The 22,377-nt window shown below is 38.0% G+C and overlaps 1 protein-coding gene across 7 annotated transcripts in view; it reads left to right on the forward strand.

Annotated features, from left to right (window-relative positions):
• Window positions 1–10,726, forward strand: part of CBX3 (chromobox 3) — a 12,424-nt gene extending 1,698 nt beyond the window's left edge. For 3 of the 7 annotated variants that reach the window (XM_026066779.1, XM_026066782.1, XM_026066783.1), the window contains exons 2-5: window positions 4,983–5,125; window positions 6,753–6,918; window positions 8,300–8,394; window positions 10,075–10,722. In XM_026066779.1, the coding sequence (XP_025922564.1) occupies window positions 4,989–5,125; window positions 6,753–6,918; window positions 8,300–8,394; window positions 10,075–10,201 (525 nt within the window). In that variant the 5' untranslated portion in view covers window positions 4,983–4,988 and the 3' untranslated portion in view covers window positions 10,202–10,722. Of the gene's footprint in view, window positions 1–227; window positions 736–1,097; window positions 1,149–1,696; window positions 1,720–4,982; window positions 5,126–6,752; window positions 6,919–8,299; window positions 8,395–10,074 lie in introns of those variants that run through there. The other 4 variants (XM_026066777.1, XM_026066776.1, XM_026066778.1 and 1 more) reach the window with 4 other exon arrangements.
• Window positions 10,727–22,377: the final 11,651 nt, after the last annotated feature.

A 22,377-nucleotide genomic window follows, 5' to 3' on the forward strand; every position in this document is an offset into this window, starting at 1 on the left:
GCCGCCTCCGCCGCCCCCTCCCGCGGGCCGCGGTGCCGGCCCGCCTCGGTCCCGTTAGCTCGGCGCCGGCGGCCTCACGTGCGCCCGCCGCAGGCCCGAGGCGCTGCCTTCCCCGGGCCCCTCCGGCAGGCCTCTGGGGGGCTGCTCCGTTTTGGTTTCGGGCGGAGGGTTTGGGGGGGGGAGATTATTTCTTTTCCCCTTTCTTTTCCCTTTCAAACGGAGGCAAGGCGAGCCCGCCGCGCCGGGGCCCTAGTCCCAGCCCTCCCACCTCACCTGCCCCACCGCCTGGGGGCTGCCAGCACCCCCCTCGCGCGTAAGAGGCCAATTAGGCGGGCTCGTTGGGCCGAGGAGGCTTTCTGGCCTTGGAGAATGACTTCTCTTGCCTTGCCCAGGCAAATGTGAAATTGCAACAGTTCTGTAGTTTGCAGTCAGGCGGGGATAATACATGCCTACAGAGGTGGCCAGTATGAGAAACGACATGGAAAAGGGGATGGATTGTGTTCAACATCATTTCCTGAGGTTAAATATGTATTATGTACAGCTTAGCTGAGTTAGTATTGTTATAGGAACCTTAACTCTTGCAAACTTGAGAATCAGAAGGCAACGTTATAGTTGCATTAAGATAATATTTTGCTGTTTATAAGCATTTATTACTACGTAAGAGTAATGGGTGACTCCTTATTACACTACAGATATGTAGCTGCTCCCCACCAGATTCACAGTTAATACGTCTAGGTATATCTTGATTAACTGCTAGAATCTCAACTCTTGTTCTATTGGGTTTAAGGAAATACGCATCCCTGATGGTCCTCCCCCTTTTCCCTACAAACAGCTCTGAGCCTTAGAAGGCCTTGGGAAAACCTTTTTTTCAACCCTGTATACCACTTTGTCAGTATCATGTATCCTGGCTAGCATAATGGTGTGTTACTGGGTTACGCTGGACAAAGTAGTAACCTACTTTTTGTTCTGGATTTAATCCATATTAGAAATGTCATGTGCAGTGAATACATGGGGGTTGGAACAAGGACCATGCTTGTATTGGGATGCCTTTCTTTGAGTAATGTAAACTTCCTTTTAATTGTCATGCATTTTTCTAGTAAAAGCTCTGCAAGTCTGCAATAAAAATGGCCTCCAATAAAACTACATTGGTAAGTTCATGCACACCTAAAGTATATAAGGATTTAATCAGCATTTCTCTTCAAACTTATAACTTGGCATCTCCATTTAAAAGATACATCCACATCTCCCCTCCCCAGCATTATTCTGACCAAAATTTCAGATCCAGAAAGTAAGGCTACTAGAAAGGACATTATCTTTGGCTTTAATAAATCTGCCATTTCTACTGAGACTTTGGGGGAAAAAAAATTCAAGGACTGTGCACCATTTTATGTGCGCTATCGTAGAAAACACTAAGGATTTTTTTAGCCTCCTTCAGCACACTGTGTAGTTCATCATATATGTAAAAAGAAGTAAAGTCAGAATCATGTATTCATTTAATTTTACCCAGTCTGTTCAGGGCAGACTGATTGCCTGAGAAAAGGCAATATCCTTACTGATGAAAAATAACATTATTGGGAAATGATGTGGCATAGTTAAGATGCCTTTTGAAATGATTTTTTAACAAATAACAGTTTCTTTGAATTTCATAGGAGCAGAGATTATCAGATGTCAACCCCTTCTGGACCATTTTAATGATGCATTCATGGATCTCAAGTCCCTGTAAAGCTTTGCTTGACATTAAATTATGKGCTTTTAAGGGCAGTTGGTTGCTGGAGAAATTGTTTTAATTACCATTCAACTAATGATAATACATGTATTTGTAGAGATAGGTCTGGAGAAATATGGTGTGAGATGCCTCTGAGGTCGAGGCAGAGAAGTAAGCAAAAATACATATATGCAGTTTAAAATTCGGGGAGCAGAACAACTGCTTTATAACATACTCAAAAGGTCTATTCTTAAGTATACTAAAATTGTTACTAATTGACCCAGATTAAGATATATTAAATACTTGTATTAACTCCTGGCTTTTAAGTGCTGTGGAGTACTTACTTTACATTTTACTGTAACAGAATATTTTACAGCTTTCACCAGGATGAATATCTGAACTTTCTTTCAGTAACTGATTGCCCACTTCTCCCTAATTTGAGGATAGAAGGAGTTACCCAGGCTGTGAAGGGGGGGGCTGCAGGGAGGGGAAAGAACCCGTGAATGCAGTATTTTTAATCTTTTGATGTTGTTGAGAATTTTGCTGCACAGGTCAGGAAAATCAGTTATGGTTCCCATGGGAACCATAACTAATTCTGCTTCGTTATGTATTTGCATGCAAAACCTAAACATATTAAAGGATAGTGTAGCTCTGGAACTGTAATTCTGATTTTCCTGCCTCTTGTGTGTTAAAACCCTTTACCACAATGTTACATCACTGTTATAATCTTACCCCTCAAAAAAAGAGGGATTATCCACTGAAGAGCATCTGTATCTGTCATATGTGACTTCTGAATATAGAAATGAGCCATAGATGAGCTTTCAGTGTTCAAATGTCCAAGTTAGGCCTTAAAACATGGAACCCCTAAAAAAGGGAATTTTGAGGGTCTAGTGAAGTTTCTGCCCTTTAACTTAAGTCAGATATAACATCCATTTGAAGGCTGAGATTTACRTTGACTTGTATGATCTCAGAACGTACAGGTTTTTAACAAATACTCAGTACTTCTGCAAGCTGTGAAATCGAATATTAACAGTTTAGAGAGGCTTAAGAAGACTTAGAAAAGCAGTGCTGATGCACAAGAAACCTAATTAAGTCTTTAATATTTTAAAAAATGCAGCATACTCTTGAATTTGTTATTTCTTACCACACTCAAAAAAAATCATTTTCTTTTGTAGAAGATACCTAGCCTTAGAAAGCAAAAAATTGTTGTTTTGATCTAGAAGTCCAAAACATTTTTCTTAAATGACAAGAATAAGTGAAGCTGGAAACAGTTTCTGAAAACAATTCATCTTACATTGAAAGAAAGCAAGAATTTTAGTCCAAAGGAAAACATTCATAGGAAGCTTTGCACTTGTGGCCTGCTTGCCTCATCATCAAGAATTATAATGTTATTACTATGGTATACTGAGTCTGTTCTTTTTCTCCTCCTCTTTTTTGTTTTCCTCATCTCTACCCTCTCCTCATCTTTCACGCTTCCTTTTCTTGAAAGAAGTTGCCTTCATAGAGTAGTTGGACATCTTCATATTTTTATTTTGCTTTAATTTCAGTATTATGTTCTTTTTCCTTTGGAGGCAAAAAAAGCCATTGTGATGAAGTTGACAGTCTTCAGGCTTGAATACTGTGCTCAGAATACACCTGGAATATGCAGGCAGTTAAAATCTAATTGGAAATACATTCTCTGCTTTAAATAATCTGTCTTTCATACTCCCAAGTCAAAACAAATGCCACACAAGATATAATCATATACAGACACTTGCTGTTTGAAAGGCAAATGTGAAACTTTTCCTTGTCTTTCTTTGTTTGCACCTTCCACTTACKAGTTGCTAACCAGTGTAAAGCTATATTTGGGACGGAGAGGAAAAGTTAATTAAGAAAATGAAAGGGCACAAAGAGTGGGCTTTGGAAAGAAAGAATCAACTTCCTATCTCCATTTTAGAAGACGATTGTTGACTTTGTGTCTGACAGATGTTTTTTTAACCTTCACTACACCAAGACAAAATTCTGCAAAGTCTACAAATTTGACAACTTTAAAATGACTTCACTGCATTTGCAAACTAATGCACGTTAATTCTAGGTAGGACTAGAAAAACMCCATAAAGCAAATTGAGGTGTTCTGTGATTTTTTGCTTGTCTCTTTTTGTTCTGTAGGAAATGCATTCGTAAGGAAGGAGTTCTGTCTGCTTCAATTTAGGGTGCTGCAGGACTGTACATTTCATGAGTTTAATACTGCTCCCATTAGTTTATGGCTGCCATTTTAACAATTTCTCTGTAAGGAGCAGTCCAAAATGGCAACCAAACTGCTTCTGGTCTTTTAGTGCTCCAGAAATGTGATATGACAACATGATAGACTTGTTTCAACCTTTTTAAGATTACAAACAGGGAAATTTTGAAATGTGTCCTTCTATTACATTTAATTGTGCCTTATTAAACTGGGAATGCCTTGAGGATGATGTGGATGTAATATTTATTTTAAGAACTTAAAGAATATTATTCAAAGTATCAAATGTAAACTTAAACCACTTCTAAAGTATATATTTTTTAAGTTAGCAAATCTTCATTTACATGTTAAGTGCTGTACTTTAAGTGTAGCTGTCTTGAATTTTTGCACCTTTGTGACATCTGTTCCAACTTAAGTTACATTGGTGCGTGGTTCAGAATGAGAGGGGGCTGCAGTAATGGAATGCTACTTAGCATGCATCCTGTTGACAACAGTTATCAGTTATTGTTGAGTATTTTGCCTATTATAGCAATATACCCTAAACCTTGTTCCCATCAGCTTCTTTTTTGGAAGGAAAAGGTAGTAACCACCTTCTTTTGAGTAGCATCCCTTTCTATTTTATGCATTTTCACAGTTCCCTTATCACTTTTCTTTACTTCTGCCTTATGCTGTTCCTTGCCCTTTGCCTTTTCAGGGGCATAGAGTTAGCTTTTAGAAGCTTTGTAAATTTTGAGCATGTAGCACTTTGAGCGTTGAATCCATAAGGGGAATGGAGGCATTGACTGTGTGGACAAAAATAGTTCACCTTTTTAAAAACTTGTGTTAAGTGTTGGGTATCTCATTAAGCAACTGACCAAAAAAAAAAAAAAAACCTTTAACATGTCTGGCTCAGGTTACCTGACCTCGTGCACTAATCTAAAAGGAGTCTGAGCTTCTGGCTGTAGTGGGAATAAATACATGATTCTTTGCTGTTTACTGAGCAAAGTTGGATTTGGCCAGCGAAGTAACTAGGTAAAGCAAAAAAAGACTGAATAATGTCATTCTGAATTTCTTTTGTAGCACAAAATGGGAAAGAAACAGAATGGCAAGGGTAAAAAAGTTGAAGAGGCTGAGCCTGAAGAATTTGTTGTGGAGAAAGTCCTGGACAGACGTGTTGTAAATGGAAAGGTGGAATACTACTTGAAGTGGAAAGGATTTACGGAGTAAGCCATTACCTGTTATTTTTTCTGATAGAATGCTAAAGACTTTCTACTATAGTGTGTAAAATTATGTAAATAACCATGTGGAGGGGAGGGTTGTATGATGGAGATGTATTTTAAAGAATGCAAGGGAAGGAAATCCAAAATGTATATTCAAGTGGGGCAGTCAAGTATGAAAATAAAATAGGAGAACATGGGTAGCCGTAGTGTTTGTCCTTCATAAAATGTTGCAAGAGTTTTAATAAGGCCTCGATGATAGTTCTGTTGCCGCTGTTCGTTGATCTAGCTTGTGTCAATATCTATCAAAGAAAGCTAGACTGGCAGTTGCCATAATACAGGTGTGTTTATTATGTGCAGTGGAATAGATGTTATTTCTGAGTAAGAAAGTTTGCAGGGATTTAAACTATCTGCCTCAAACTCACCTTTCCAGAGCTGTCTACAGTTTATTCTCTTTTCTGAACTGCTCTCAAATTAGATACATTTTTGTAAGGGATTTCATGGCATGGGTGCTTTCATTAGCTGTGACCCAAGAGGGGTCTTTCAGTCTCTTTCCCAAGATTTACGTAAGTACACTGTATTCAAGAAGACCTTATGGTGGACTTAAGTTATTTGTTAAAGAAGGCTCATAGTTGTGCCTTCCCCTTCCTCCACCAGTTTCTGTCAGGCTGTATTTTATCAGTTGAAAGAAGGTGATGSGTTAAATGTTTATATAACCTAGTGTTTGAATGTAACTAGTTAGGTGCGCAGTCATATTATTGTTACATACCTCCCAAAGTGATTGCACTGCAACTTTCTGCATTCTAGTGCCTGAAATCTGTGTAGTGATAGTTGTATAAACAGCAGTGGCTTTAAATTAGTATTTGATGGTCTGATTTGAAGTTGTAAAAATATATTTCAGTAACTGAAAATAATCTGTGGGTATCCCTCTGCTTGTGCAGTAGTGTTGTGATAGTATTTGTGCATGAGGACTACTGATGAAGTGCTTAATTAGTGTAGAGAACAGTTCATGGACCTCTTAAAATTTTAATTAGCAAAATGCACACTCAGTGGAGTGTTTGTTGTGCTCAGCTCTGGACATGGAACCTTTGTTCCCTGTAGTCAGCTGAGGGAGGGCAGTGACTCTAGATACACTATAGTTGAGCTCAGTGCTTGGAGACAACCTCTGAGAGCATTTCTGGTATACAGAAGCTTAGTATACTTATGCTTTTTGAAGTCGTTGTTGTGTATGTTGTGTTCTCCTTGAGTGTTCAGTCTTAAATAGTGTATATTTTGTTTGTATGGTCAATCTTTGGAGGTTTTTTACTGGGAAGGGAATCAATTTAAATGGACAAATAGGTTTTGGTAGGGTGAGGGTTGTTTAACTCCCACCAACGTGATAGGAGTTAATTGGGCTGCTTATTTTGTATCTCCAGTTTAAGAAAATTGGTCCCCAGCAATAGCAGAGCTCGTTTCTTCATGTATTGCATTTGATGACTGAAAGGTTAATAAAGATGGTAAGATAAGTACTCTCGTGTTTAAGAAACCCGTCTTACATAATGGGGAAAGATGATTTGCCTCTAAGGTAAGCCATGTGGCTATGTTTACATTTTTCTTCTTTTCCTAGTTTTGCATAAATGTATGTATGTTTCAGTGCTGACAACACGTGGGAACCTGAAGAAAACTTAGATTGTCCAGAGCTAATCGAAGCTTTTCTGAACTCTCAGAAGGCTGGTAAAGAAAAAACAGATGGTGCCAAAAGAAAATCTTTGTCAGATAGCGAATCTGATGATAGTAAATCAAAGAAAAAACGTGATTCTGTAAGTATATGTTTATTTGCTAAATACTTGTTTCTCCTGTGTCCCCTACCTCTCTGTCTTCCTCCCCCAAAACTTCTACTGTGACTCTGAGAATTAGACCAAGCGTGAGTTTAAAACTGTAAGAATAGCACAACACCTAGAACTGTGGTTTGAGAAGGGATGATGTTCATGGAGGTTAAGAAAACTGCCAAAATGGTGGATAAAGATGATTGGCTGACCTTATTTTATATTACCAGAATTTTTACACTATTCCATGATATTTTCTGAATGATTGAAAGTAAGGCTGGCTAAGAGTTAATAAATTAATGAACAGTATTAAGTAGTCAGTTTGTATTAGAGCAAAAGATTCATGAATGGAGCAAGCCAAAGTTCTGTCCTGAGTTTCATATTTAGTATGTCTGATGTAAGGTGAAAGACAAGATGGCAAAATGTGAACACCAGACAGTTACTTAGACGAGGACAGGAGGTGGGATAGAAAGGGTGAGTTAAAAAAACTGCCTTTTCTTAAAGGTGTAGGTTACTCCTACAATTTAAATGAATGAACAACATGATAAATTAAATTTGGTGCTGATAAATGCAAAATAATGCACATTATAATGTGTTCAGTAGTTTGTTTTCCTCTGTAGGCTTTCAAACTGTACTGATTTGAAAAGGAGCTGGTTGGCAATGTCAATGGTTTACTGAAGACAGCTGTTCAATGTGTGGTTACTGTCGAAAAAGATGATGTTGGAAAGCATCAGAAGTAATAGTTGATGAATAATATTTATAATATTTGAGTCTCTATATAAAGTCAATTGTGTGGTTTCATCTGGTACAGTAGTGGTTACTGTCTCAAAAAGGATATTGCAGAACTAGAGGAAATAATTCGGGAAATAGTCACTATATTTCTTAATACTGATCTCATCTTAGTGAGCCAGGAAGAGCTGAGATGCTCCCCATGGGTGCAGTTTAAGAATCAGTTTAAGCCAACCCAAGACTTTTCTTTTGGTGAAAAGGATGTTTTATCCCACTTTCAGGAGTACATTTTTGCTTTGCCCCTTTTTGTTGCTTTTGATAGCCATGCTTGTTTATCTACTCGAAGGATTTTAGACCGCTTGTTTCTTCTATTGAGTTTTCAGAAATAAATGCTGGGAACATTGGTGTAAAATATCTTTATTATTATTGTGCATCTAAATGACTTGGTCTGAAGATCAGTCATGAAAAAATTAAATTGATAATTTTCTGAAAATGGCATATCTAATTATTATATCTTTTATAATTATGTAGGGCTATATTTCATTTTTTTCTGATGCATATGTGCGTGTGTGTGTGAATGAGTATATCTAATGCCAAAACAGAATTTTATGCTAAACTAGATACGGTCTTTTAACTTATTCAACAGGTTGATAAACCAAGAGGGTTTGCAAGGGGTCTTGATCCTGAGCGGATAATTGGGGCTACAGATAGCAGTGGAGAGCTTATGTTCCTCATGAAATGGTAAGTTTTGTGTTGACAGTTCTGGTCCCCATTAAGGGAGGACAGGCAGTTGCACTTAGACTAATGAGACCACTTCATTTCAGGAGTAAGACAGAGAAGCTGTTGGTCTGCTTATTAACCTTGTGTTCTTAGAAAAGCAAAGTTTATATAGTCACTCAGTACTTACTCCCTTCTTTCTTCCAAAAACAAAGCAACTTTTAGATCCTATTAAATTTTAATACAGAAGTATGTAGAAGTAGGTTAAATTTTACACAAGTAAAAATTTGAAAATTAAATTCTGATAAGATATGGAAAAACTGGCATTTGTGTGAAAAAGATAGATCTCACTAGTGTTCTTGCTGAGGGAATGGCAGGTAGAACTCCAGCTTTACATGTTTCAATAAGCAGAGCTACCTAGATAGCCAAGCTTTTAACCATCCATAGCGCCTGCTGTTTTGCACACAGCCAGATGGATAGGGAATTGGAAGGGACCAGTGGAGGAAGCTAAGGTTGTGATGAAGAACAGACAATATGGAGGAGAGGTTTATTGTTATGGGCCTGTTAGAAGGGAAAGTGATGGGGAGTTTGCATTGTTGGGAGGGTAGGAGGAGACAAGCTTCTTTAGCTGTGGTATTTACAGAAGGCTTCTTGTCTCTACCCAGTGAACAAGTAGGATAAGATTAAGGGTTTTTTTTTTCCGGTGTCCAGAATACAAGAGAGACTAAATTAACATTTGCTGGGGGTCAGGTTTCTCAGGTGGTAGGATGATAAAGAAGAATGATAGCTTTCCACAGCCTTTGACTCTGAATGGAGTCAAATTGAGTAGTCTTCAGAGAATTGGTTTATCATGTGACATGTCTGGGCTGCTAAGATTAGTTCTTTCGAAGATTGTCTCCCTTCTGTGTTTCAAAATCTCTATAAATATTTTGTTGAACTTAGCTGCAAAATGTAGATTGTGACTATTTGAAATTTCTGTTGTGATGACTGGAAGAGTACAACACCAAGGAAAACATACAAAAGGGAGCATTTATAGTTTGTTCAGTTTAGCAATTGACTAGTCTTTTCGTCGTTGATTGCAGGCAGCAGACATACTTACACAGTGTGTAGTCACAAAGCTGACTTATAAAATTGGCCATAAGCTTTAAAATGGAGTCTGAAGCATATCAGATCAGAAATTTTTTGTTACCTGAAGACAGCATCAGGAATATTAGTATGAAATACAGCAAGTTACTTGCATAAACAGTAAATATAATTTGAATGCAAATATTGCCTATTAAGTCTGATACTATTGATTTTAAAACTCTCACTTCAAAGTTCTAATTATGATTTAAAAGATAAAATTCTTTCATTGTATACTGCAGTTGGTAACTAAATTACTTTGAATAGCATTTTCCTCTCAAACAGAAAAGAAACATAGGAAGGAAAGGAAGATACAACTATGAAACCTTTCTATTAGCGTGGAAATCCTTGATAGCTGTAGTGAAAGGCATACTGAAAACTGATTTCTAACTGGCATCCTTTTCAGAATTTATGGCCTATGAAGAGCTGCTAAATTTATACCAACATTTATTCTTCCTTTAGCTGTTAACGTTAATGTTAACCCATTAGCTGTTAAAATAATTTAAAGCACCCCAGTATAACAGTTAGTTATTTGATTAATGACTATGCATTTTTTTTAAATCCTGCTCTCTTCTACATCAGGAAAGACTCTGATGAGGCAGATCTGGTGCTGGCCAAAGAAGCTAACGTGAAGTGTCCTCAGATCGTAATCGCTTTCTATGAAGAGCGACTAACTTGGCATTCATGCCCAGAAGATGAAGCACAATAATTGTTTGCATTGCTTTTTTTTATATGTATGAATATTAAAACCCAAAATTTGATTTATTAGCAATGTGAGAAGCATACATTCTAACTAGAATCAAATTTGATATTTTTTTGAAGTAGTGTGTTTTGCATCAACAGCAAGTAAATAAAAGCTTTCTGCAACTTGTTTCATTTATCACAAGAGAGCATTTGATACTACTACTTCTTCCATATTAGGTAAAAGCTTTTATAAAACATTCATAAACTTCCATAGTTATTACTGAATCATAATGAATGTCTAAACAACCTCACAGATGTTTTGTAGTCTTCTATACTATTGATGTGCATGTATCTTCTTTACCCCAACCTAGCCCTTTAAACCTGTAGAATTATTCTTTTTAGTATTTGGGATCACTTGGTTCCAAGAAGACCAGGTGAAAACTAACTTTGTAGTAATTTGAATGTTATCAGACTGTATATTGTTTACTTTATTGTAAATACTGGTGAACAGTGGTCAATAAAATAGTTTTATATTCTTCCTTTATACTGATAGGCTGTGACTCTTTTGAAGCGGTATGATACTTCTGAACTTTTGATATATTATCTCTCAATTCATAATATATTAACTGTAAGTTGTTCTTTTGGGGTGGAGTAATTAATGTTACCCCATTACTACTCTGTAATCATAATACCAGAGAAATACTGGGCTTTGCTTCTTTGTATTTTTTGGTGAACAATGCCTGCAACATAATTATTTCAGTCAGGAAGGGCCAACCTTTTTGGGCTGTGAAATGGATGTGCTTTGGGTAATCATGTAAGTCACAGGTAGTGACCATATGGCCCTAAGTATAGCAGCTGATCACAAAGCTGACTGCCCTCTGTGGACGTACTAAGAAGTATTTGACATATGTTGAGAGTATCAGCCTTTTGCTTTTCTTTCAGGTCTTATCACAAGGCAGTACTGTAACTAGTGGTGGTTCAGATCCCTCAAGCCATGACTTACATAGCTCTGTCTTTAAAGTGCCATGTTTTAATCAAGATACTAAGTCATATACTTTAAACAAAGACTGTTTCTATTTCAGATTGCATTTTAAAAATTAATCTTATAGTCAGCTGCTTGGACAATGCCCTCAGAAGGGCAGAAGAAAGGGATGGGGGAAACTCAGAAGAGGGAGGAAAGTTGCCTTTTTCCATTCTTTCTCCAGTTGTCATTCCTCTTTGTTTCTCTTGCTTTCATCTACCCACCTTCTTTTATTTGTGTGTGACTACCATGGTATAATTTGCCTTGAGCTTTGCCTCTTCATCTGTCAATGGCCAAGCTTGTTTCAGAATTCCTCTTAATACAGAATTTTGACTAAAAAATTCTGAAATATACTACTGTCAGAGTCCTGGGTGAGACAGAGTTAAGATTGCCTGACTATATTTTCTTAGACAGGAAAAAAAGATGAGCATTCCTGGAAACCCTCATCTCTTTGTCCTGATGAACGAAGGATGGAATTAAATCTACATTTGATGTTCTTTCAGTATGGTTTCATGAATCATGACTATACCTATTTGCCCTCACTTACATAGTTTCAAAAACCATTTACTCATGAATCAAAACTTGTCATTGTAAGCGTTTAACTGTAGTTAAACTCTGGGGTGGCCAAAATGATGCTAAGTTACCTTCTTATGTTTAACTGCTTTGTCTTCCCAAGATTTTTTTCTTGGGTTTGGGCAGAATCCAATCACTGCCTATTCCTGGCTCTAGGGAAAATCTGGTATCCCTGTTGATGTGGGGTTCCCTTGCTCCAGTTAATCATAATTTCAGAGCTTAGCTAGCTTCTCTTGCCTGTTCCTTAGACAAAATCCCTTGAATTTGTTTTAAGTACAAGTCTTTTAGTTCATGGCTTAATTCCTTGGGCCTATAATAGGAATAATAATATACCTACTATATAGGATTCTGAAATCATTGCTTTTTTTACCCAGTAGCTTACATAGGCTAAACAAGAATTCTAAAGTGGCATGCATTTTTACTGCCTGTTTCTTCAGTATGAAGTGGTTTTTAGTTCAGATTCTTAAAATAGAGCTATTCTACAGTTTGTGTTTTACTGTCTGATACTTTGCAGCTTTATATTGTTTCAAGTGTAGATATCAAGTTTTTATTAAGTTGCTGATTTGAATCATGATACAGGTTTAAACRTTATTTAAATTATCAGTTACTGTAAGTGGTAGACAAGATAAAGATTTTTGTTAAGAGATTGATTCTCAGTGATTTGTAACCCTTAAAATGTAGATTTGCAACTAGATATAGCTTTTATATTACATTTGGTTCTTCCTTCTGACTATCCATAAAGGTGCACTGTATTCACATTTAAACAACTATATAGCTTATTATACAATTACTTAGATTTCTAATTTTTTTACATTATGACGATAGAAATACTGAGTGATGTTTGTTTCCTAGTTTTTTTTCCCCTCARTTTGTGTCAAACTTCGTTTTGATGGGAATGAGATGCAACACTTTAAAGTTACGAGTTATGTATAATTATGCTGAATGTGCTGGGTACTTCTGCAAAAAAACGTTATCAAATGTTCTTAAGTTAAAACTAACTGATTAAATAAATGAAATATCTTCTGTAGTTAGTGAGTTGTGCAGAGGTTTCTGGTCATTTTGTCCTTTCTGATACCAAAACAAATAGATTGGAGGCTGTGGTTTCATGATCACCCCATGTTGATGCTGCTGTCAAAAAACAAACAAAGAAATGTTGGGCTTGCTCCTACGCTACTGCTTTCCATGTGTGAAGAAAATATTCTGAGTTGAAAGTAACCAGATTTTTTTGTTGTTGAGAAATTTTAACCTCAATAAGTTTTCCAGTTTGGTTCACTTCATTAGCTGCATGAAGGGTTTTACCAGCACATGGTTTTAATGGGTGGTGCTAGTTAATCCCAAATTAAAATCAATCAATTATGGCAGCAGGCTCTCATGCCTTGTACTTATTTATTTGCTGGGAAATAACAACATACGTTGCTTTTTTCTTTTTTAACTCCTGATTTGTTCCTAATGTTGAATTGCTCATTGCAGAACTGCTGTAAATGGAATAAACTGAAATGAATATTTTTAGTATCTGCAAAAGAAGCTAGCAGCATCGCAAGTTAACTTTATCAGTTCAGCACAAAATGATTTCATATGCTTCATGGTGATTCTTCTAGATCTGTGATTCACTTCTCTTTAAAACTGCTTCAAGTTTTTTTTTAACAATAGTTTGTAATACATTTAGGACTTAACATGGGTTGCCATAATTTTGAATGTAGTTAGAAATATATTTTTCTTTCAACTTGAAATTATTATTCATCTTATTTACTCACCTAAATATCTTGTAGTGCTCTTGCACTACAAAAGATTGTCCCCTTTCCTGATCTAAGAGCTTTCTGTAACATCCTCAGCATGTTCCTGACCTTTGATATTTTCTGATGTCCTCTTTTCTGTTTGGATTTCTTCTCAAAATACCATCTCTGTAATTAAACTTTTGAGTTTAACTGGTTCTGTTGAGACACGTTTACTCTGCTGACAGAGAGACCTCTRCTCTCTAACCCCATCTAAACTTCTTGGACTAACAGTCAAGCTGGTTGTGAGGTGTCTTCCCCCAAAATAAAAAATCTTACTGCACAGACTTACTACACATGATGAGCTGAAATGCATAGCTGTATGGTCCCTGGACCAAAACTTTGCAGGGTCAAATGGAGCCACATTGTTCCTTGTTGATTTATGAAGCTGTCTCTCCACTAGCTCAAGGAGCTGTGCACAGTGCTTTGTTTTGTAGAGTAAATGTGCTGACTGTTGAGGGTTTTATCTGTCTCAAATGTATACTGTTAACGAGCAGTTTTAGTATAGTAGCATTTTGCCATTCTCCCAGCCTTTAGTTGTGACACCACCTCAAAGTGTATGCAGCAGTGGTGGTGAAAGAAGTTTCTGTTGGTTCCTGCATCTCAGCAGGACCTGGAAAGAGGTTGCAGAAGCTCCGAGTTTGTCATACAAGGAGCAGGAGCAAAGAATTCAGCTCGGTAGTATCAAGTCCTTTGAAGTTCAAATGGAGAACCTAGTCTCCTAAAATTCCTTTTGAGGACTTCTGTCAAAGTACTCTGGGCTATATCATATCAAATTAGTGATGCATGATATCATATAGCTAAAAAAATTATGCCAAGAAAAATTGAGGTATTTGTCCCAAAGAAACAGAGCCTGCAATTGATCTATCCCCATACAAACAGGGATGGTGCTTTTCTTCCTTGTAAAGTGCTGTGGGACTTATTAACGCTTTGTAAGGACTGGATGTTATTTCCAGTGTTCCAGATGGCACTGTCCAGATGGGAGCTCATATTCTTGAGTCTAAAGATGTTGGTGTTGACGGCATGGTGTTTGAGAGTGTGATAATCTATTATGACAGATTTTCTTACTAGGTGATGGGTTTTGGTCAGGTACTTCCATTCATTACAGTGTCTGCAAAATTATTTTCATCTGATGGAAAGACGCCACTTCTGCTTTTTGTAGTGGATGGTAGGGATGTGTTTTTCTTTGTTGAATATATAAGATACCCAGGTTCACTAGACCAGGGGAGGTGTCATTAGCTTCTGTCTGACTCCACCTTCCCACAAATGGTTTTCTTCTTGAGATGCTCTGTTCTATACAGTGTTCCCATTTGAAATTTGTATGTATTTTGGCTTCAAAATCCTTGTCAACAACTATTGAGCCTGACTTCTTATAAGCAGGATCAACAATCAGAAAGTTTTGACTTTAGGTAGAAAAGGTATGTTAAGGAAATGGGAGAGAAAGAGACTACTTTTTTTTCCCCCCCTGTCTGAAATATAAAGAATGCTTTCACTTCTTCATGCCACCTTTTAATCAAAAGGATGGGGATGAATGGTGATTTGGTTTTGCTGGAAGTGCAAAATGTTGTTTAAACTAAATGTGCTGAGCAGCTAAAGAGCTGAAACCTTTTGCTTTTCCCATCATGAAGCAGAACAAGTAAGCTAGGTAAGATGCAACGTTTCTGTTGAACAAAAGCCAGCTAAAACCTTGTACTATCAGAATGATGCATTTCACCTAAGAAATGCTTGTGTTACTATTTCAGTATTAATAATCAAAGTATTAGAAACTCAGGTGGAGGTGCTTAATGTTTTTGCTTTAACAGAAGAATACGTTGTAGTCCTTAAATAGAAATTATCTAGGAGATAGCCTATCCACAGAATTCATGGGTTTCCCTTTGAAATTCTGTTGAATTCTGTTGTTTCCTTTAATTGTCACAGACCTCAACATGTCATTTGTCAGTATTCTGCAGATCATTGCTTAGAAAACATGCACCATCACCTCAACATAAAGAAAAGCAGTTAAACATCTTTTTTTGAATGAGATGCTGACTCTAGTGGGTTTTACTCCTTTCCTTAAAAAAGTGGTCCTTCAGGGGTAGTTCATGACATAGTTACTAGGTTTAAAGACTTAAACATGTTATATTTAACACAATTAAAATATCTCATGTTTAGCTGCTTTTATTTCAAATGTGGCTGAATCTTTAAACCCTAATGAAATTGCCATAGGGAACGGAGCGGTGGTTCAATAGATGGCACTCTAGACTGGGAGGCAGGTATTTGCCTGCACCCAGACCCTTCAGTCTCCAGTAGGTGGAGTGCCTATCCGCACTAGTGGAGGAGACACCCCAAAGGAGAAAACAATGCATGCCACAGGAGCTCTCTAAGCACCCCTGGTCCTGCATGTCCTATCAACTGTGTGTGGAGTCTCCGTCTCACTTCCAGGGAGCCATTACACCTACTGGCATCCCACTGTTGACTCTTCCAAGAGTTGCATGGGTAAGGGGTGCCCCAGCTGTTGTGTTTTAATGGGAGGTTGCTGCAGTGTGTTCCTCCCCTTTCAAGCCTGGGAGGTGGTGGTGTTTATTTTTCTCACATAACTGCAAAGAATTCACAGCCTGTGTCCCTTGTTGCAAAGATTAAACCCTTGGACTGCCCGGTGGGACACAGTTTAGAACCTACTAGAATACTAAGGATTGGGGTCAGATTAACGAACCTGCCATTTTTCCATGTTCAGTGCTCCACAGTGAATTTGCTGCTAATGTTCTAGTGCCATTTTCAAAGTACTGTGCGCCATCTTCCTGAAAATCATTAATGTTGAATATATTCTTCAGATATATTGGCACTCATTTGGGTGGGTGACTTTGGAAGAGTTGGAAGATGCCACTAGCCTGGCCACTGTGATTTAATAGGGGTAGTACCAGAGAAGAGCAATCCTGAAAGCAGTTATTTCTATATGTCCTTTTCCTTCTGATGTTCCACTTGAGACAAGATAGTACCAAGAATGGAGTGGCAAACAGTGGCCAAAGAATTTCGAGGATGAATGGCTACTTTCCTTGACATGGGTGCTAAGCTTTGATATCTCCATCGGGAAGCAAATTCCCTCATTGCTTTCTAGTAACTAATCTATTTGCTGACAGTAGATCAGCAGTTGGAGCTGCTGTCATGAAGATTTGTGCCTCCATTAAGAGGATGATGTGTTCATTTAGAGGGAAATAAATGGGCCTGGGGAATAAAGGTAGTAAAATCAGTGTTCAATATTAACTGGTTAAATATGGTTCAAGGTTTGAATAAAGAGACTTTAGTTTTCTTTATCCCATAGCAGACACACAAGAATCACACTGAAGTTTGCAAATGTGTTGTTAGGATGAGTAATGTTTAAATAATTAAAATACAACAGTATTTTGAAATTCAAATTGAATAATTATATAAAATAACCTTAATAAGAATATTGAAATCCCTTAGTAGAGAAAAGATACTGTAATGGAATCTCTTATCTTGCCAATACTTCTTACGAAAAAGATGAGCTTCTCAAGCTGATTTTTTTTTTTAGCACCTGAAGCCCTGAAGTCAAGGGAAACATTCCTGTTCTTTCTACAATGCCATCAGTAAATGCTGGACTAGACTCACAGCATTGACCTGATGATGCAAGACTGAGGATGCAGGTGGAGTGGCAGAAAAAAATGATGTAAACAAAAGGGATAGTTTTAGCCATGTGGATAGAATGATTTTAGAGTGATCATAGCATGACCTGGGGATGCTATAGGAAGAGGAGCATCTCTTTTCTTTACACTCCTTTTCAAAGAAACCTGCAACACTGATAACATTGCAAGCTTGATTCCTAGTCCCTCATTCTTCCCCATGATGGAGATTAACCACTGTCAGAATAAGAGATGTGGTCTTTTGAAGAAGAGGTAATTTGATTTGATAGGCAGTGCTTTGTGAAGAGAAAAGTGAAGTTAAATGCAGTACTAATACTTGAATTTGAGGAGGACCGTGTATGTGCATGAAGTCATCAAATTGGAGTAGTTTTCAAAGACAGAATTACAAACTTGAGAGATACTTCATGTTGGTAGAGAACTGACGTTCAAACAATTAAAAGCCTTCTGCTCTTCCCTATTATCCTCCATATTGCTGTCTGAAGCTGCTGAATTATAGCTGCTACAGACTGCTCACTGCCTGTGCCTATTTTGAAAAAGCACAGAAATGGAACCAGCTTCATCTTCCCGTGTCTAACCCAGTCATATCTCACTATTTAGACAACTCGGCAGGCTCACTTAAAATTTGCATGCCTTTCGGTTTCCTGTACTTAGTGAGAAACGAATTTTGTAGTTGCTGAGACTGTTCTGAGTGGGGGTCAAGTGTATCAAAGCCTGAACTCTTTCAGGTGTGAAAGGCATGCTCTGAAAAGGTAGGTGAGAGCTACAGGTAGGGAAGAGTTGTTTGCACATTGCCTCATGCACTCCCTTGAAAACAATTCTAACTGTACCCCAGATACTGCACAATCTGTATCTGTAAGCAGAGTGCCGGTATAGCTATAGCAGCAAGCCAACCAGCAGTGCTCTCAATTTACACCRGCAAAATGCTTTTTTTTAGTAATATAGCAACTTTCTGACAAAATAAATATATCCCTGCAAAAAGACTTGTTTTCTTGCTTACCTGTGCTAATGAAGTCAGGGAGTACAGCACAGAAGAACGTGGAAATACTTGAAATTGCAACAAGTGCATGATAAAACCCCGTGTCATGAGTTTACCTAAGATAGGAGACATTGCAAAAGTCCTAAGCAGTATTACTATACCAGCAAATCCCAAGATCAGACCAATGATTTTTGTGACAAGTTAACTGTGAGATTCTTACTACTCTTCCAACGACACCAGTTAAACTAATAGCTACACTGGTGATTACAAGGTTGTTAAAAAAAAAAAAAAAAAAAGTTTTGTAATCTGGAATCAGAAAGAGGTAATCAAGCCATGAGCTGAAACTAAAGGATCACTGAAATGCCTCAAAGCRTGACTAATTAAGGCACGCTTCAGGCAGTCCTTGGCCTGAGCTTTTTTGGCCACGTAATATAACGGTGAATAAACCTCAGATCAAGTCATTAAGAGCAGACAAAGCAATGATCTACACCATAGGACTTGTCTATGCAGGAAATAGCTCAGAACAGCTATTGCAGAATATCCATTCTGCAAGAGCTCCCTGAGGGGACACTTTTTTGCAATAAGTATGCATTTGTGTGGTTTAGCTTAATACACATGAGAAGTGAAATATGTTAAAAGCAAACAAAGGCATCCATCATGTAAAATAAGAGCATCTACATGAGGAACTGGTGCGCAGTAGTTGGTGAGCTTTAAATTCCCCACTTTGGATTGTTTCACAGTAACTACCTCAGATCGATCAATCCAAAGCAGTGCAAAGAGCACTACTCCTTCACTGTAACTTTACAGCCCAAAGGAAACCAAACAATAGAACGCGTGGCTTTATGGGGAGGTAGCAGCTAGGCAGAGCTGCTCGTGGTGCTGAGATTGCTGCAGCTCAAACATCCAGACTCAAAAAGTTTAGTTTGCCAGTAGCAAAGCAGCAACAGTGGTTCAGCCCCACTCACCCCCTAGAACCTGTTTCTGTGGCTATAAATAGCCATGCAGATGTTTATGAGAGAACCAAAACCCTTTTTCAAATATAGTAGTGCATACTACGTAATTTATGTCAAAAGCGTAAATATGGTATAGACATAACTATTTATTGCTCATAGACTTTAGAATGAGTCTGAAAAAAGCAACACCAGTTCTTCACAGTAATGCCTTTAACAATGGATACACTCTTCTAAAAGGTACATAATACATGGGCAATAGGGAAGGCAAATCCTGTCTGATGTAGTTGCATTGAGCAGTAGGAGGTATCTGATACACTTGATTCACTATTGAAAGACTAAACAAGACCCCCTGAGGGGAACCTTAAATACAGTGTCAAGAGGGGATTCTAAACACCAGACATTTTTGCTTGCCTCTCTCCTGTTTAACAGGCCAGCTGGGTCAATAGATTTCATCCACATGTACTTGAGAATGTATTATTTGCCTCAATGAGCTGTTGATATAATTAAAAGTGACAGCCATTGATGTGTTAAATGCTATAACAGGGTTTGTCTATATATGAGAATAGTACCATTTTAACTATGTAGGTATGTCTAAAATAATGCAATCTTTTCAAAGAGTCCATTAAACTGGCATTAAAGAGGCTATGTGGGTAGAGCTTATGCCTGTGCTAAGGAAAACGGTAAGTTATACTAATGTATAGTATCTTTACCACAGATATAATGCATTATTACTAGGAGTTGTACCAGTATATTTATTCTGGTAAAACATTAGTCACCTAAAAGACAGTTATATCGGCATAAATCCTGTGTATAAACCTTAGTGCTAAGATAATGGCAAGCAAATTCCTGCAAACTAGCAAGTTACCATCTGTTCCTTGACCTGTGGAAGCTGCGCACAGACATGCCCTCAAACCACTGCGAATGCAAGATAACAGTGTTTAGCTTCTTTCTTTCTTGCTTCCTGATAATCTAAATTGCATGATACTGCATTTATGTGAACCAGCACCACAAAGACAGCTACTGTGATTCAGCTGACACATGGTAACTTTTTTAACTGCCATATCTTGATGGACATAAGCCCTAACCTTTCGGCTATCAAAGTACCTATGGGATGGTGTGCTCTCTTTAGATACAAAGTATCAACCTAGATGCATCTCAGAAGGACTAATTCCTCCTGGCCTCTTTACAGGCGCCCCTGTAGGCTCCCCGTTTCCTGCTGCTAGTCCTCTAGCTCTCTTCTGCCGGTGGGCGATAAAAAATAGTCTTAACAAGGAACTGCATAGACACTGTCTAGAGGTCTACTGCAGAAGTCATCATACTGGTTCAGACCCACCCCTCCCTCTGGCTCACCCTCTGGTGCTGTTGGTAGAAGAGGCATCAGAGCTGTGATGAAAATCGTATGTTAACCTGCCAAATGAAACAGACCCTCATTTAGAAATCTACATATACAATCAGCTTAAAACAGGTCTCACTCTAAAGTTTATAAAGGATGGTTAATCTTTGCATGGTTTTTCAGATTTGGAATAAGTGGCTCATGAGAATTTGCCATGGGTTTCTTTGCATCAAAAAGAAATAAAAAAATGAAGACAAATACAGGAAGTGTACTTATTAACACAGAGTATTTGGACTGAGAATATTGCAAGTTTCTTATTTCACTTATTTTTATGAAAATATAAATAAGACAATGGTGGGAAGTAAACAGTAGTCCACGCACATACTGCCTTTCATACGACATGCACATTTTCTGTGCCAACCAAATGCTAGCCCACGGCCAAGCCTCTGCAGGGCAAAAGGCAAGACGATTTGTAGTTGGTCTGACCCAGATCCTCTCACCTGAAATGTGTAATTGCCCTTGGCTCCCTGTATAGACATTGGAGGCATGGGTGCTTTCAGAGGACAAATTAAAACTCAGCCAGTCTGAACTGTCTGAAGGAGATATTTATATCTGCTCGGCAACAGAGAGCCGAGGGACTACTAAGTCCCTGGTGTAGGCAGGAAAAATAGGGCAGCGAGCTACTTGGCCTTTGTGTCTTGTTAGCACAGTACAGAGGGCCAAAGTAGGAGGGGAAACTGGAAGATAAGGAAGTAAACACTCATCCGAAATCCTTTCCATCAAGTATTTTGCAAGAAACCAGCACTGAAGATTTGGAGAACTAATAGGAAACTGCTGATGGAAAAAGATCGTCTGAGGCTCTTCCAGTCAACCACTACTTTACACTATTATTATTATCTGCTCTGAAATTGTCACAAATATCAAACAGAATTTGAAAGCTGTGTATTTTATTACTCAAGCATTTGTCCAGGATGCTGGTTTTAATTTGTCGGTCTGGTGGGTCTGGAAAATTAAACATGGTGTCTCTTATGCTATTTTGTTAAAATTGACCTACAAAATCAAAATTAAACAAAACCAAAATTGCCTAAGACTAAAAAAAGGAAGCAACAAACACCTTGTAAGAAACAAAGGTAGAGGGCACGAGGGAAAAGAAAGTCTGTATTTCTTTGCTTCTGTCAAATGGGTAAAGGAGGAATGACTTTAAAAACATTCTTGTTTGTTTCATGCTTGCTTATTTTTATTTCAGAATATCATGCAATTCTTGCAGGTTGGCTGGTCAGCTTTCTGCAACACCAGGGTTTGTGATGGATCAGAGCTCTCTTTCTGTCGGTTTTCAGTTTTTAGTAAGACATTTGGCTTCAGCTAGATTGAAAGGATGGCATATAGATTTCATTAATTGTTCTTCTCAGTTGATAATTTTCCTCCTCTTCATACTAGAAACACACAGTCCTTCCACTTTAGCATGTCTTCAGAAAGGGTATGATATGCAAAACTGGAATCATCTAATGGGTGGGAATTAAAACAAAATAAACCATCCCTTTCCATACTCCATGTAAATACCAATACCACTCTCCCCCCCAAATCTGACCCAATTTTGCTTGGGCAGAGTCCATTTTTCTAAGGCAGGCACCTCTGAGACTGCAAACTTAAGAGATGAATATATAAGATTAGTGGACATGGAATATCACGTTTGAGACTACTACATTCATGGCGTTAGAATCTCCAGTGCACTAAGAATTTGCTTGTTCTCTGTCCAAATCCAGACTCCTCCTTGAGCTACACTCACATATGAGGGCAAACCAAGGCCAAGAGTTTCATGCCTCTGGCAATTTTGGATATCTGAACACCTGCCCAAGCTGTTTGAGGGGATGTGCTACTTTTGGTTAGCAGTATTTAAATACATCCAACTGCTTTCTGTTGTTACACATACTTGCA

The sequence above is a fragment of the Apteryx rowi genome, unplaced genomic scaffold, assembly GCF_003343035.1.
Source record: "Apteryx rowi isolate R43461 unplaced genomic scaffold, aptRow1 scaffold_248, whole genome shotgun sequence".
Lineage (NCBI taxonomy): Eukaryota > Metazoa > Chordata > Aves > Apterygiformes > Apterygidae > Apteryx > Apteryx rowi.